This window comes from Oryza brachyantha, chromosome 8, assembly GCF_000231095.2.
Source record: "Oryza brachyantha chromosome 8, ObraRS2, whole genome shotgun sequence".
Taxonomy (NCBI): domain Eukaryota; kingdom Viridiplantae; phylum Streptophyta; class Magnoliopsida; order Poales; family Poaceae; genus Oryza; species Oryza brachyantha.
The window spans coordinates 15,213,063-15,230,057 of record NC_023170.2 but is presented as its reverse complement, the minus strand read 5'-3'; the positions used below and the strand labels follow the sequence as shown (position 1 = coordinate 15,230,057).

The 16,995-nt window shown below is 42.8% G+C and overlaps 1 protein-coding gene across 1 annotated transcript; it reads right to left on the bottom strand.

The window, feature by feature from the left end:
- Window positions 1–2,195: 2,195 nt before the first annotated feature.
- Window positions 2,196–6,135, bottom strand: LOC102708827 (oligopeptide transporter 5-like). The gene is made up of 6 exons (XM_006660181.3): window positions 5,873–6,135; window positions 5,317–5,759; window positions 5,075–5,172; window positions 3,520–4,351; window positions 3,249–3,431; window positions 2,196–3,156 (listed from the first exon to the last, which is right to left on the bottom strand). Exons 1-6 carry the CDS (start codon window positions 5,967–5,969, stop codon window positions 2,536–2,538), a joined length of 2,274 nt encoding a protein of 757 aa, XP_006660244.2. The 5' UTR covers window positions 5,970–6,135; the 3' UTR covers window positions 2,196–2,535.
- Between the last annotated feature and the right edge of the window lie 10,860 nt (window positions 6,136–16,995).

Here is a 16,995-nt window from a genome sequence, read left to right as displayed (position 1 = left end):
TCACAAAACAGCATATACTTGGTAAAATTATTATAAACTATAGATTTTAAGCCATAATACCATAAAAGCACCCATCCGTATTTTACTAGATACTGCCATTGAAATTATTAGGCATGTTTGATTATTCGGTTTATTAAAAATGTAGTGAAAATTCACAAAAATATAATTCATAATTAAAATATATTAAGTAATAAATTTTAATTGCAACAAAGTAAATAGTATTTATAGAACTTTTTTGAGACGAATGATCAAATATATACTAAAATATTAATAATGTCATGTAGAATATGTAGTTTTACAAAAAGAAGATGCTACCTAATATATAGTTTCAAGATATATTGGTTTACATAGTAGTTTTATGATAAAGTTATTTCTAAATCTACAGTATATCTTAAATATACAATCTTACGATAATTTTGTTAAAATAACTTTAGTATCATGAAAAATAATCCATAAAAAGATAAATCTAAATGACAAGACTAGCCCTTCCTAGTGCCTTACATGCAAATGTATTTGTCCATTATCGTTTGGTAATTGGTGCCGTACATACGTAACGTGATATGGCCGCACTATTTTGACTTGCACAACGGCCTACGACAGCATGTAGAATTATCACTCGCATGCCACACCTTTATAAGCCTAATTTGTTTTACTTGTTTATGTAACTAATCATGCCGTGTCAAGCGAGGGAAGCTTCCTCTGATATGCACAAAGCGTATAGTAACTGCAGACATACTTCAGCGTGTTTGACTTCGAATCACCAATTTTCTCATTATTAATCACGCTGCCAGTCAAAAAGTCACGGGCCCAAAACCGCGCCGACACCACAGCCACGGCCCGTCACATGAAAGCAGAATCCGATTCGCAATTGGACTTTGGGCTGCACAGCCTGCACTCCTACGGGACAATGAGAAAATATTTGTACCAGCTCGGTCTGCAACGCAAACGGGTCCGTTTGGTGTGGGTGTGGTGGAGCAATTACTCGTTCACCACTTAAAAGTTACGGGTAGAATTATCTATCTATACCCGTACCTACGGGTAAAATATGATACAAGTATCCGTATCCATCGGGTACCAGGCGGGTATCGGGTATCTATCAGGTCTACCATTTCACATGTAAAAACACATCAAAATAATCATTTAACATATACAACAAACTAAACATATTGCATCACACATAAAAAATTTCATAGATACAACATATTGCTTATAATAAAATATTGCAATAAATACAACAAACTAATCATAGCAATAATAATAACACATAGCACATTATCTAATGTTCAGATTCAACCATTCAATATTACATCACACATTAAAAATTCATACATTAAAAGTTTAAGACATATGTCACATCAAAATTTTTAAGCTAAAATAGAGTACATCGCAAATATTATTATATGAACATAATAAGGTTTTAGCCAAAATTCAATATATGGACTATGTTCGATACCCGACAGGTTAAGGTGGAGAAAAATACCCATGCTTATACCGTGTTGGTTCGGATCAGATACAGGTAAAAAATTATATCCTTACCCATCCCGTACCCGTCCTCAGTGGGTTGGGTACCCGGCCAGGTACACGTACCCAAATTGTCATCTCTAGTAGCATGGCGTGTGGCGCGACGTCATCTCGGATCCGTTCTTTGTGCACGCGGCATCTCCGGCACTCCGCCTCCAGACACACAGACTCTGCATCTAAAGATCTGTGGATTACACCGTGCATACATGATGGGATATAGTTTTTTAATGGATATCCATCTATTACTTGCTTGTTATTTAAATATCATAAAAAATATAAAATTTTTTGGTAAGATAGATACGAATGAGTTATATCTCTTTACAAACATATAAGCTTAAATTTAACTTGTACATATGGTAACAATAATAGCAAAAATAATTATGAATGTACTTATACTAGTTTTAGTTTATTTTTATTATTTTTGCTATAACTTATAGATGTTAAATTTAAAATTGCATGTTTGTGGAGTGATATAACTCATATTAATCTATCTTATCAAATTTTTTCATATTTTTAACGACTATTTCGATGACATACAAGCACATGGGATGAACATCCACCCGTATGCTTAAAACAGTTTTCAACGGTTGGTCAGAATGGTGGTGGCGAGTTCCAGACTAGACTGTAATGACGGTTAGTCTGTTTGGGATGATGGAATTCTAGAATTCCAGTATTGTTAGTTTTGTGTCATTTTAGTATTCTGTTCTGTGACCATGCGTGAGAGAATGTTACATTGTGTAGGACCTGAGGACTGAACAACTCGAGTACTCGACAATTGTGCCTCAAACTTGTATTTGTTAACTAAATTCAATCCATTCTAGAGCTCATACGGCATTGGAGCATGTATGATTCCTAAATACATACGGCGACTTGGTGTATACACAATTACACAATGCTGATCATCTCTAATCTCACCTTTGTGTCATGATCATGTATGAATTTTAGGAGATACTATAATCAGACTATTTTAGTTACCAACCCAGCTTTATTAAGCCTTTGTCCACTCACTCACTGTCACTGCACCGGGCAGCCGGGGGCGCTGACTCCCCGCGCCGTGGGGCAGCGAGCCAGGGCGCAGTGGTCGTCGACCTCCAGCCCCCACCAGCTGACGCCATTGATGCCCCTGGACTGCAGCACGGCGTAGGAGAGGATCCCCATGAACGCCACGCCGGCGTCCAGCCCGGCGGACAGCACGTAGTTGTGCCGCGCCCACCAGCCCTTGTACCGGCGGTACACGACGTAGTTGAAGGCGAGCCCGACGGCGCCCCACATGAGGTAGTTCACCGACCTCGCCGGCGGCATCATTCCCGTGGCGCCGAGGAGCACCGGCATGTTGATGAGCCGGATCCACGCCTTGTCAGGGAACGCGCGCGAAAGCGCCCAGACCGGCACCGGCGCCAGCGCGCCGGCGAGGAAGAAGTAGTTCATCTTGGCGTAGAGGCCGAGGCGGCCGAACATGCGCAGCGGGCCGACCACCCCCCAGATGATGGACGCGTTGAAGAAGACGTCGTCGCCGGGGCACGTCCACGGGCTCCCCTCCGGCAGCTTCGTCGGGTCGCAGATGTTGCTCACGCTCTCCAGCAGCCACCACGACGTCCCGAAGTACACTGACGACGCCAACACCGTCCCTACAAGCTGAGCAACATCGCCGGCCGCCGCCATCACAACAAAAATTCACACGCATTCTGATCATCGATCGATCATGTCGGTCGTTCCGATGCAATCACCTGGACGATGAACATGGAGCGCGGCGGGATCTTCATGTAGTGTCCCAGCTTGAAGTCCCCCAAGAACATGATCGCCTGAGACATGCTGATGTAGCCGTACGTCTTGAAGGCGACGTTGGCGAGCGGCCTCCCCGGGTACAGGTAGCCGATGATCAGCTCGGTGATCACGTTCAGCCCAGGTTGCTGTCCATGATTTCAAGAACACCAATTAGTTGATCGATCACAGATTCATCTGAAGTGAAATCGTCGGAGCGTTGCGTTAATCAGTCACCTGATTCGTGGTGGCGGTGATGATACCGATGGGGAGGGTGAAGAAGAAGGCGAGGCCGGCGGCGAGGAGGACGCCCCAGTAAGGGAGCTGCAGCTGCTGGCCGAAGCCCTCGCAGGTGAACACGGAGAGGCCGAGCACGAGGACCAGCATGACCTGGAACCACCACTGCGGCACCACCGCGTAGTTCCTCTTCATCAGCCTGGTGTGCACGTCGCCGGCCTGGCTGCTCACCGTCGCCTTGGTCTGCCGCCATATGGACCCGCCGTGGAAGAGCGCGACGTGGGACAGCGTGGCGGCGAGCGTCGCGAAGCTGAGCCCGTAGGTGAAGGCGAAGAAGATGCTGAGGTTGATCTTGCCGGCGGCGTCGTACCCGGCCTGGCTGAACTTGAACGTCGCCGGGTCGAGCACCTGGTTCACGTCGTACCGGCTGCCGTTGGCGGTGAACACGTGGGAGGAGATGATCGGGAACCGCTTGGCGCCGTACGCGTCGGTCCAGTACGCCGCCGGCACGATCACGTACACGATGAGGAAGAAGCCGGCCATGATGTTGACGATGGCGAACGCCGGCGTCGACAGCGGCGTGCCGAGGAAGCCGGCGACCGTGGCCCAGTCCAGGCCGAACGAGCCGACGCCGAGGCCGTACACGCCGGAGCCGATCTGCTGCGCTGTGACGGACTTCTTCCACACCAGGCACACCAGCGAGATGGTGGAGATGGTCGGGAACAGGTAGTTTGGCACAATGTAGTAGGCGAAGCTGGTGATGAGCACGGTCAGGAAGAACTGCAGCCTCGTCATCCCTCCCTTGGGCCTCTTCTCCTTCTCATGCAGAGCTCTGAATCAATCAAAATCTTAAAAACATTTACTTCATCAATCAGTTAATTGTTACTGAGTCCACTCCCATCGTTTTGTTTCTGTTTATACCTATAAGCCAAGATTTGAATTTTAAATTTTAAATTTGAAGTCGATTTTAAAGATTTTTCACCGAAGTTTATTTTCTAGCCTTAACTTTTAGATCGTTAAGAATATATATATATATATTATTCACAGATTATTTTTCATTTGCAAATATATCATTTGACTTTTTCATAAAAAACCCAAACAATCACCCCCAACTCATTATTTTCAGCTTCTTCGTTAGATTATTGTCGTGGATTATTTGTTCCACGCCTCCAAAAATACGGTTTTCGAAAAAAAAAAGCCTTTCTTATCATGCATTGCTTAGATAGTTTGTCGTAAGTTATTTGTTAAGTTTATTTATCAAACCATCTAATTTATTCTTGTAATGAAGTAGATAATCCGTGGCAAAAATCTACGCCATCGTCTTTTCTCTTTTCTTTATTTTTATAAGCCAAAATTTAAATTGACAACATTAAATTTGGAGTTGATTTTGAGTCTTTTATCGTGGTTTTTTTCAACCTTTCTTTTAAATCACTAAGAACATGTATATAAAAATCTTATTTAAAAATTATTTCTGTTTGTTAATATGTCGTTCGGTGAACAATCACCCTCTAGTAAATAATCATGTTAGTCTTTAGAGCCAAGAAAATGTGCAGACCTGAAGAGTGAAACCTGAACCAGGTTCGAAGGCCACCACATGTAGGGGGAGTCCACAAGAAACGTTCTGAAGAGGCCAGCCCAGCCATATCCCATCAGCTGGCCACAAAACACACCAACAAAATCAACACAACCCGGCAAATTTAATCAGCACCACAGAAAGATTACCATGAACTGAAAATCACTGTCCAGATTGGGACTTGGGAACAGTTTTTAGGACACAAACTTATCAGCCATAAGTACCTGTGTGGTTTGAGTGAGCAGCATGGCAGCAAGAGGGTGGATCTCCCGGCGGTAGAAGGCCTTGACAATGGTGATAATGCCGACGGCGTAGACGGAGTTGGAGCCGGTGTTGGCGAAGATGGTGATGAGGACATGCTCCTTGAGGTTGAACGGCCCCGGGTTCAGCGAGAACGACCATGGCGTGCCGGCCACCCTGAGCACCCTCCGGGGGAGGCAGGCGGCCATGAGCTTGCCGAGCGGGAGGACGACGATCTGCACGGACAGCGACGAGATGTAGAGCGGGTTCTGCCGGTAGCCGAAGAACTGGTTGGAGAAGGCCAGCAGCGCGCACGACACGATCCCCAGGAGCCATGTCCTGAACGTCAGCGCCGGCAATGCCGGGTCGTCGGTGATCGGCACCGTCAGCCGGACCTCCTCGATGGGGCAGTCGTCCACCTCCTCTTCTGCACCACAACAAGAACAGCATCAAAAAACGCCGTCAGATTTCTCAAACAACGTTGCTGTTGTTGTTGCCGGGAATTCTTGGCAGGAGAGAGCTCAGCTCAGCTCAGCTCACCGGTTTTCCCATCTCCGATCTCTGGATTTCCGCTACTTCGGCGACGACCATCCGAGCTGCTGAGCTCAGCTTGCTGCTGCTGTGGCTGTGGCTCCATTGCAGGTACAGGTCCTTGCCAACCTTTCACCTAAGTTTTGGAGTTTACAAGATTTCTGTGGATGGGGGCGCTTTGCAAAGTTGCACTGTGGAATTAGAGGCCGTGTTGGTACTTGGTAGCTGGTGCCAAATGACAAGGAGAAAGGTTAAGGGTTGTTTCCTCACCATCTTGTGCTGCATATAAATGTGTACGGTGCACTTCAGAGCTCGCACCTAACAAAGCTGCTTCCCTCCAGTTCCTTTTGGCCCCCCTACACTCACCGTATCCTTCTACATTGCCAGTTCACAGTGAATACTAGCAATAAGCCGCTGGAGCATCTGCAAAATCTATATAAATTTTCTCTTGTAAGAAAGTTATTTGTTAATTTATTGGTGTCCCAGCAGTTGGAACGGGTAATCACGGAGTTTTTTTTTACTCGGGAATATGGGTGGCAGTCTAGGTTGAGACTTTCTTCTTAACTACGCTTTGCTCTATTTTATAATAAATGACAAAGTTGGTTTTTTTTTGTTGCGTCCATCTTTAGTTATACAGAGGTCGGAAGTAGTCTTCGAGTAATCTTATCACCTTGATATAATAATCTAGGATCAATAAAAGCTTTTTTTATTAAAAAAATTGCTGAATACATCAATAGGTCCTCACTATATGGAGTGCTTAAAGATGGTGACCGGTTTGTGTGGTTTTCAGTTTCACCTAAGAAGTGGTTTCCGCCGTATATTTACCCCCCACTGCGATAAACAGCTGGTGCTGTAAGCCTGGAGCAAATCTATCAAGAGGCTACTTTTAGAAGAGTGTGACTATGTACAAGCCTAATTAATAATATCATGGAGCATTACATTTTCTCTTTTTATAAAAAAGGCTCAAACTTTTTGGCTGTAACTTTCTTTATGTAAGAAACACTCTTGACTGATCCGATTACCTGGTGGAACTTTAATCAAGATTACCAAGGACTGAGAAATATCTCCCACACATAAAAAGCCAAGATTGAATTGCATACCACCCGTGAAATATCCAGTGGTTGTCTGACAAAAAAGAAAGAAATTGCCATCTTAGCACGCTGAGACGCATGGTCCCCCTAATCTCTCTTAGATTTGTAGCCCCTTCCATCCTGCATACCTATCCATCTACCGTCTCATTCCAGTATAGACGTACAGATCTCAAGCATAATTTGCATTTTCGCTACAAATATAAATTTCGAATTCAGTAGATTTCAACCCCTTGGGTAAAAATGTAAAGTAATTAAAGTTTGAGCTCAAGGTAACGCCCTTTTGATCATTTCTACTACCAGTAGGGACTACCGAAAACAGAGCACCTGAAAAGAGGTGAATTGCATGTCCTCCTCACTCGCACAGTTATGCATCTAGATTATTTTCGTCTTATCGACAAATCCTAGTATATATTCCATCGTATTTCGCACGAGAACGATTGGCACTATAGATCACCCTCATCATTAGCTCGCTCGTGCCATCCCCAATACAACGACATTGGTTGCATTGCGTGGTAATGGCTGGGTTCGTCGTCGTCGTCATCTGATCCATGACTCCATCATTGCCATGGCTGCTGCTATTCCATGGTCACTCTTCAATAAGTAATCTTTGATTTTCTTGCATGCTTTCTGATGTGAATTCAGCGGCCAGAGACGGCCGGGTCCCTGCTTTCTCTGAACAAGATTTTGGATTTCAGCGTCATTTCTTCGGTAGGAGACTGCTGATCATTGTTCGTTGATAGTGGTTAACGTCAGGTAGGAAAAGATTTTCGAGTAGATTTGAAACCTGTGGGCGTTAGCTGCAAGGAAAAGAAAATGAAAAAGAGACAACTTCTGTGACTATCTATAGAATCCAATTCAATTGGGATCTTATCAATACTGGTGTTAGCAGCGGTCTTGAAGTACAGAATTCTGGAGAAAATTCAGAATCTGGATCGGAAAACACCATAAGGCATATAGCGTAGTGGTTGCAGTGACCTAAATAGCATATAAGGTCCTGGTTCAAATCTTCATAAGAGCATGAATTTGATTTAGGTATTTGAGAGGCTAAGTCCTCTGCTTAAACTTAGTTCCTACCGTTCCTAAAGTTCTCAAAATAAAAATGGCTGCATATATCCAAGTGGATATAGAGGACAGATAAAAATACCCTTCTCTAAAAAAATACACCACACATGTTGTAACACAGTAGTACGAAGTGCATAGCTTACGGGGCATGCGTGACTCGCAAGATCACACTGTATATATGTGCATGATGGATGCAGAATATATAAATATATAGGTCAACTGGTCAATCCAAGCATACTTGGGCTTATTTAGTTCCCAAATTTTTTTAGCAAACATCGTATCGAATTTTTGGACACCTAAATAAAGCATTAAATATAGATGATCTAAAAAACTAATTGCACAGTTACGGAAGAAATCTTGAGACGAATCTTTTCAGCCTAATTAGTCCATGATTAGCCATAAGTGCTACAGTAACCAACATGGGGTAATGACGGATTAATTAGGCTCAAAAGATTCGTCTCGCGGTTTCCAGGCTAGCCGTGAAATTCGTTTTTTCATTCATGTCCAAAAACCCCTTTGGACATCCGATCAAACATTTGACGTGACACTTATTTCAAAAAAAATTCAATCTAAACACCCCGTTGGTATCCAGTGTGTGTGTGGTCCAGTCCAGTGTTCACTCACTGTGGTGTGCTCCACACTTCAGGATCACATGCTATGTGCAATGGATATACAATTATGCATATCTGATGCTTGCTACTCTGAACTCAAGCTAGCTAGCTAGCTAATTGTAGCATTACATACTAGCATGAATGCATCTAGCTACACTGGTGATAGTGACATTGTAATTGGTTGCTTTGATATTGTGTATGGACAGATTCCTAATTCTGCTCAAGATATCCCATTTTCTTACAGCGTTTTTGTGGCTCGGTTTGCATAGCATTTGCACGATGCCATGACAGCTAGCACCAAATGCCGTCGAGCACGCCATGAGTAGTCCACGGTCAAGTCAGCTTCAAGATGGGCACTGTCACTGAAAATACACCGATAAGGATGGGTTTTCTCTATTAGCTCGCTGTCAGCTACAGCAAGTGCATCTTTTTTTTTTTTCTTAGCGACACTGCGGCGATGTGCACCGGATCTGAAGTAACGGAAAAAGATAGTTTTGGATTGGCAAGTGGGGGAGAGGTCACATGAACCGTGTAACAGTTCTGAAGAAACAATTTCATTGGAAAATAACAATGTGCTATGAAATTGGAGAACGTCTCTTCATCTATTATATGTGAGCTTTTTTAATATCCTTTAAAAAATAACTCAAGTTACCATATTTTTAGTATAAAAATTTAGTACTTCAAGATATAATGTATCTTGAGATATCAAAATTTTGCATTTAAATTTTTGGTACCTCAAGAGATTTTTTAAGAGTGATAAAATAATATATTACATGCCATATAAATAATTATAAAAAATTAAAAAAAATAAAGATAGATTAATATGATATATGTCACTCCACAAACATGCAAGTTTAAGTACAACTTCTACAATTTGGAACAAAAATGACAAATTTAAAATCTGAATAGTATACGTATATTAACAATCATATTTGTTATTTTTTTATAATTTGTAGAAGACATATTTGAATTTGTATGTTTCTAGAGTTATGTATTATTATTAATCTATCTTTATAAAATATTTTAATTTTTTTAGTAACTATTTAGATAATATACAATAGATAAGAGATGTCCTCTTAAGAGTTTATAATAGTTTCTCAATGTGCTACTACTACCAGCAAGGTAGCAGTGCAAAAGAAGAGTGTACTGTTATAGTGTTATCACCGCAGCATATAACTTCAAGGACAGTAGCTAGGGACAGCGGGATTGGGTATGAGCAATTTTACTATCTTGCAAGATAAGATATCAGGAGATCTCACTGTTTTCTACGTAAAATTTGGTACCTATACTCTAAATTTTTTATAGAAAACAATGATAGGATAGGAAAAATGCTCATTTGATATACTTCCAGCGGCAAAGCACTGCACTGCTGTGTCCATGTCCTACCGGCGTAGGATGCATGTGACGAGCTGAGCAGATCATTTTCAGTATTCAAGACGAACTGTCCCGTATTGTTCGACATGTGACTCTGTTCACAATTTCGTTAGCTTGCAGGGATGGATTTTTTTTTCTTTTCTTTTCTGAAACCAAAAGAGCCCTTGAAGGCATGCATCAATGTGCAGTACCTGTATACATATCAAATGCACCGATTCAGCCCACTTGTCACAGAAAAAGCATGAATTGGCAATTTATGCAGGTGCAGCAGTAGACAGCTAGATAACATCGGTTTTGAAGTACATTTTGTGTCGGGTGTACTGAGTAGAGCAGGTACAATGGTAAACTATAAGCCAGCTATAAAATATATTTTAAAAAGATAAGAGGGGAGAGAGAAAAGAGTGAGCTAATTTGTAGCTAGCTACAGCACGAGCTCTAAAACACCGTATGTATATGACATGTGGACCATGTATCTATTAATGTTTTGTAGGCAATTATTATATAAATTGACTATTAGATTGACTATAGATAAATTGGAGCCAGTGATCGGCTGTACTATTGAACTTGCTCTAAGTTGATGTCATTGGATGATGAGATGTTTAGCGCTTTCAGGAGTAGAGAACTAGCAGGACTGATGAGTATAACCAAACGAAAAAACAAGAGAGGGTCGCTGCAACTCGCATGCCAACATTGTACTGCACTTCCAACACTATGCTGATCTCCAACGAGGCAAGTATCTATCCATCTCAGGAACCAAACAAAGATTCAACAGGCAACTGGTCATAAAGAAAACTAGAATCTCTAGCCAGGCACATGCAGCCCTGTGAAGTGCCCGTGCTTCACTGCAGATTCGGTGCAACCACAGTTGCTCACGGCATCGAAATGTGCAAAGTTCAGACTTTCAGACTGCATCCTGAAGGTTTGCTCTGTGCTAATTTCAAAAGACAAAGGCTTCTTATAAAATATACAGAGCAGCGTAAAATGCTAACTTCACCGTCGGCGGCAACCGGCTGGCTAGGAAAGAGTGATCTGCATTGCATCAATGCATCGCCATCTTTTCTTTTCTTTTTCTGAAGATGTTGTCGCTGTTCGTCGCCAGGCAGGCGGCAACTCGGTCTGTTTTGTAATATAAGACTTTCAAATATTGACTAGATTTATATAAATATTAATAAATCTAGATACATATATAAATTATATATATTTATCAATAAATAAATTTAAATAAGGCTAGAAATTCTTACAGTGTGAAAGGGACTTGTAGTAGTAAATACGAGCAGTAACGTTGTCCTGTATTTTAGTCGTCGAGGATCATCGTCTTCCAGGTCTAACGGCCCAATATGCCGTTTCGGCCTGGTGAGAGTTCACGGTCGAAGGAAGCCCATCGTGGCCGAATAAATCACGGCCCAACATGTTCTCTGCCGTCCAAGCCCACATTATCTGGCCCAACCGTATGCCAGAAGGACTTCAAAAAGTCTCTCGTCTTGTCATCGAATTCCAGTAACATCATAAACGAACCATATAGCGTTATTATTGGCGCTTCGAGCCTCGCTCGCTCCCATATTCAAAATGACATAAATGGTCTAAATAGACATATTCAAATAAATGGTCTAAAAAGTCGAACCATAAACTCAAGCCTAAAGGCCAATGTTGAGCCTAGTCAAAACTGTAGGGGTTCTCAGGTGGGTTTTTTTTTTTTTGCGCTTTTTATGTTCTTTGGGCCAAGAATTCTAGACCTGAGCCTAGCCTAATGTTTTTCTTGGTCAGGACTCAGGACAGATATGGCCGACTAAACCTGATTTTTTTAATTAAATGAATATTTTCATTTTCATTTTAAAATAAACCGTCAAAAAGCTACGTTTTTAATGTGCGTCATTTGGTCACATCATCACTCCTGGCGAGGCATTATAACACCGTCATGCTGTAATATGTTGGCATGGCCGTATTTATTTTGGCACACCAATCACATTGATATGGCAAAACCCTTGCCAACTCGATCAGCATTGTCTCACCACTTTGTCGAGACTAGCGTGGTAAGACGCTATAGATTTTGAAAATAAGTTTTTAGGACATTTTTATTTTTAAAAATAAGAATTTAAAGGTGCAAGTAATATAGAAATTCGGTAGAGCTTTTTGAACATTCCAAAATCTAAGCAAATTAGAGTACTACAAAATATTTTATAATGTGTCAACATTTTACTTTAGATTTAAGTTCTTCAAGTAACATTTTTTTTTTGGCAACGGAGCCATATAGTTATGTCTATAAGGAAGACGGCTGGTTTTAAGTACTTACTCTATCACAAAATAAGTTATCATTTTGGTCGAAAGATCTTTACCAAAAATAAATTATTATTTCAGGATTTAGAAGAAGACAGACCTAAGTAAACAGGAGTGCGGCATGCATCATGACCAAAATAGTAAATAGATATGAGCACGAAGATCATTTTACTTAAGTACTGTCTCTGTTAAAAGGGTTTTATTTTTAACTTCTCATGTTTATCCCACGTAGACCGCGTTCGCCCCCAGTTAAGATAACTTAACCTCTGTTTTCCGCACACGCATTTCCCAAATGACTAAACAGTGTATTTTTAGTAAAAAAATTCTATAGAAAAGTTATTTTAAAAAATTATATTAACATATTTTATATTTTTTAATAAATAATAATTAATCATGTACTAATCTATTACTATGTTCTCCGTGCTAAGTAAGTTAACCCCTCCACCGAACGCAGCAATAGTAGACACAAATGTATTTGGATTTAGAAAAGTAGGATACATGTACGTTGGGGTTTGAAAACGTTAATACATTCTAGTCTTAATAGTTTTGAAGATGTATATGTGAGATAGGCTTAAGATAATTTTTTTTCGGGACAAAAGGAAACACTAATATGTTTAAAATGGCTCTAAATAGTCATTTATTTTGGAATCGAAAAAGTAATACTATTATTGTTTTAGGTTATAACTTGTTTTAGATCCTGTTTGGTTTAGGTGACTAATCCATTAGTCACTCCACTTCAGTCACCTTTAGTCCTTAAAAAACCAAATAGTAGGGACTAAAATTGTATTACAGCAAGTATAATAGCAGATTATAAGCTAGCTATATGCTTATGTGGAGGAGAGAGTGAATGAAAGAGAGTGTAAGCAGCCTGTTAGCTTGTAGCCAGCTTGGGCACAGAAACTAAGAAACTCTGTGAGAGTGACATGTGGGTCATATATTAATGATGAAGAGCTAACTAGTATATGGGTGGGCTAAGAGATTGCTATAAGAAGTCTTATAGTCAGCTTGTTGGCTACATTATTAGCCTTGCTATTAGTCTATTAGTCCCTTCCATAGGTACTTATTAGGACTAAAACTTCCTTTTACACATGCCCCCTAACAAACATTACTATACATGATACACTTTTAGTCTCTTTTAGTCCCTCTAACTAAATAGTAGGGACTAAAGATTTTAAGCCATAAATTAATTTGTAGTCCTATAACTAAAGAACCAAACACCACCTTGGTTTTTCCCATATCCATATAGATCTAATTATTATTATTATAACATAAAAAGGAGATAGTGATAGCGTAATTTCCGGAATTCAGATCTAATCGTGCCCAAGATTACGGTGACCTCCGTAAATATAAGCGCATTGCAGTTTTTACATCTCCGATTGTACGGGTGCGTGGGCTATGACGAAGAGGAAGAGAGAGGGCTGCGCCGCCGCGGATGGAGAAGAGATCGTGGCCGGCGCGCAAGCGCCCCCCTCGTCGCCATCGGCGGGCGCCATCTGCGACGACGTCGTCCGGCACATCTTCGCCCGCCTGCCGGCCCGCGACGCCGTCGCGTCCATGGTGCTCTCGCCGTACCACCGCCGCCTGATCACTAGCCAGGAGTTCCGCCGCCTCCACTGCCGCCACGGCGAGCCCCTGCCGCGCCCGCACATCGCCTACGTCGCGACGGCAGCCGTCTTCTCCCACCGCCACACGATCGGCCGCGTCAAATCTCTCGAGAAATGGGCCCAAGAACGAGCGCAGCTCGGCTTCGGGACCGGGGGTTTCGCCTGCATGTCGCGTTACGACCCGGCCGACCCGGACTCGTCGAGGTACCATGGCTTCCACGTCGCCGGCGCCGGCCGTACCAACCCGATGCGCGCGCTCGCCGGGAAGATGTACAACCACCGCAAGTACGTCGGCACGTGCAACGGCGTCATCCTCCTCTCCGGCGGCCTCTTGCTGAACCCGGCCGTCGCCGACGGCCATAGGGAAGTCCCCATCGACACTTCCTCCTCTCACATATTGGGTTTCGGCTACGGTCCAAGGACTGGAACCTACAAGCTGCTCGTTTCCGAACACAAATGGGTTCCCAACCCCAAATACCCCAGAAGTAGCAGTGGTGGTATGGCAAGGCTCAGCTATGGCGGACCGGCCTATGGCGGTAGGGCACGCCGTCCCCCCAGCCCTAGTGTTCGTGCTGACGAGCTGCTCGTTTACTCGCTGGGCAGCGCGGCGGAGGAGCAGCCGCGGACGTTGCTCGCCGGCGAGCCGGGCAACGAAACGATACGCAGCCGCACGGTTTACATCGACGGCACGGTGTACCTCCTCAACCCCGACAAGGGGACAGTCCTCGCGTTCGACGTCGACGACGAGATCATCACCTCCATCGACTTGCCCGGAGAGCCGCCAGCCACAGGCGGTGGCGAACCGCAGCTGCACGTCAAATCGGAGCTCATAGAGATGTCGGGACGCGTGTGCGTGGCTACGGTCCACGACGGCGACAAAGAGCGCCTCGCCGTGTGGCTGCTCAACGCTGATCGCCAGTGGGAGCGGCGGTGCATATTACGCAATGGCTGGGCCTGGCCGCGTATCGCCGGCGTCTGGGACTGCGGCGGCGTGGTGCTCGCCGTCGACGAACAGAGCACCATCTCTCTGTACGACGACGCGACGGGGGAGGTGTCCCAGCTGAACCCGCCGCCTGACGCGTCGCCGGAGATGCGTGACTACCGGGTCTGCTGGGGATACAAGCCGACGCTCGTGTCGCCGGCGAGCGTCGTCGGTGAGCTCAACCAGGGCGAGCAGCAGCAGCGGGACCTCGCGGCGAAGGTGCTCGCCGCCGTGAATCCCCTGAACGAGATGAACAAGAGGAAAGGGCAGGACGCGGCGCTGCACATCGTGTGCTTCATGGAGTTCTTGGTCAGCGTCATGCGGGAGCTCCCCGGCAAGTTGCACCATGGTATCGGAGATTTAGATGAACTTTACTAGTCGCGCAGGAATGAATTTCAATAATGTTGTTTAATTTTCAGTAACCTGCAGGAATCAGAAAAATAAATTACATCGTTCTGAATTGCGCTGCATCATTAGTAGTACTGATCGTTGGGTGTTACTTTTCTCTTCTTTTTTCTCCATTATGTATAATAATTTAATTGAATTTGGAGTTTGCAATTTTTTTTTCAATATGCCCGACAATTTTTTTTTCAATATGGCACACGATATTATCATTCATTACTAAATTTTTTAGGGAAATTTGCGATGCCTAAATATATATATATATATATATATATTTATATTTATATTTATATTTATATTTATATATAACTAGTCTCGTAAAATTGAACAAAAAACATCTTAGATATGTCGTATCTTGTAATTGGCAAAATGTTCCAATTCTTATTTCTTTCTCGGAAGAAATGACTTACTTCACCCTCAAGTTCAAGATATCTGTTAGCACGCCGATCACCAGATTGTTTCTTATTTCCGTATATCTGGCAAAATCGTAAGAAAGATCGTGGGAACCTACACCGTATCAAGCGATTTGCGACTTTGGTCCATGTATTCTAAGATCAAATGAACAGCGGATATATATATATATATATATATATATATATATATATATATATATATATATATATATATATATATATATATATATATATATATATATATATATATAAAGAAAGGATTGTTTTATATTTTTTTTTGAATGGGACGTGATGGTTTATATTTGGTATCTTCGCATATACAAACTTTGATGGTATAACGGAACTAGGACACGCGCACCGCGCATGGTTGCTAAATATATGTTGTGCTCATCCATTTTTAAGAGCGATTAAATGACCCAGCAGCGACAGATGCATTTTTCTGCGCGACGGCGTGATGAGGAGGTGTTCCATTTCAACGCATCGCCGGAGAAGTTCGACTGCGGACTAGCACCGGATCTGCTGGGATTACCAGCTGACACTCGTGTCTGGGGCCGGCGAGCATCGTCAGTGAGTTCAGCCAGGACGATCGAACGGCGGCGCCGGGACCTTGCAGGCCGATGTCCTCGCCGCCGTGAAGCCTGTGAACAAGTTGAGAGGGCAGGACGTGCAGGGACGCAGCGCTGGGCATCTTGATCGGCGACATGCGGAAGCTTCCCAGCAAGTCGCACTGGTTTCGTGGATTTAGATCAATTGTACTAATCTCTGTGTTTTTCTGCAAAAAATGGAGTTGGGACTTGATTTGGGCTCCCTCGGAGATGTGCGAATTCAGTAGGAATTTTATGTAGTGAAGTAGCTCAGTTCCTGGAGGAACACCTGAAATGATCCTGTTATGAATTAACTTTTAGGGTGATATATTGGTTCTTGTAAGTCATTTGAAGCTAACAAGCATAGTAATACTGAATATGCACATGTTAATGTATATCAATGAATGATTCATATGTTGAAAGTTGCAGCCTAATCTTCTTGCTTATTATATGTATAAACAGAACAGCTTATTAATAATTAAAAATAATTTATGAATAAAACTTTTATATACATGTTTATTAGTGATGAAAAGCAAAGGCTGGAAAATGAACTGTGATGAAAAAACTCTAAATTTAAGTTCTAAAAATCAATTTTTAACTTATAATTATAAAGCATAAGTGAAAGATCGGACATGGGAGGCTTGGTTTTCTTTTTCTTCTCCTATCTGTGATCGAATTTGGAGTTTAAATTTTGCAACTTTGCACCAGCCCAGTTAAAAACTGCAATCAGCCAAC

Excerpts from the sequence above, each read along its gene's own strand:
- LOC102708827 (XM_006660181.3), bottom strand. The coding sequence starts at position 5,969 with ATGGAGCCACAGCCACAGCAGCAGCAAGCTGAGCTCAGCAGCTCGGAT. Across the intron at positions 3,432-3,519 it reads TCACCGCCACCACGAATCAG|CAACCTGGGCTGAACGTGAT; the intron begins GTGACTGATTAA and ends AATCATGGACAG. Across the intron at positions 3,157-3,248 it reads GCTCCATGTTCATCGTCCAG|CTTGTAGGGACGGTGTTGGC; the intron begins GTGATTGCATCG and ends GATGTTGCTCAG.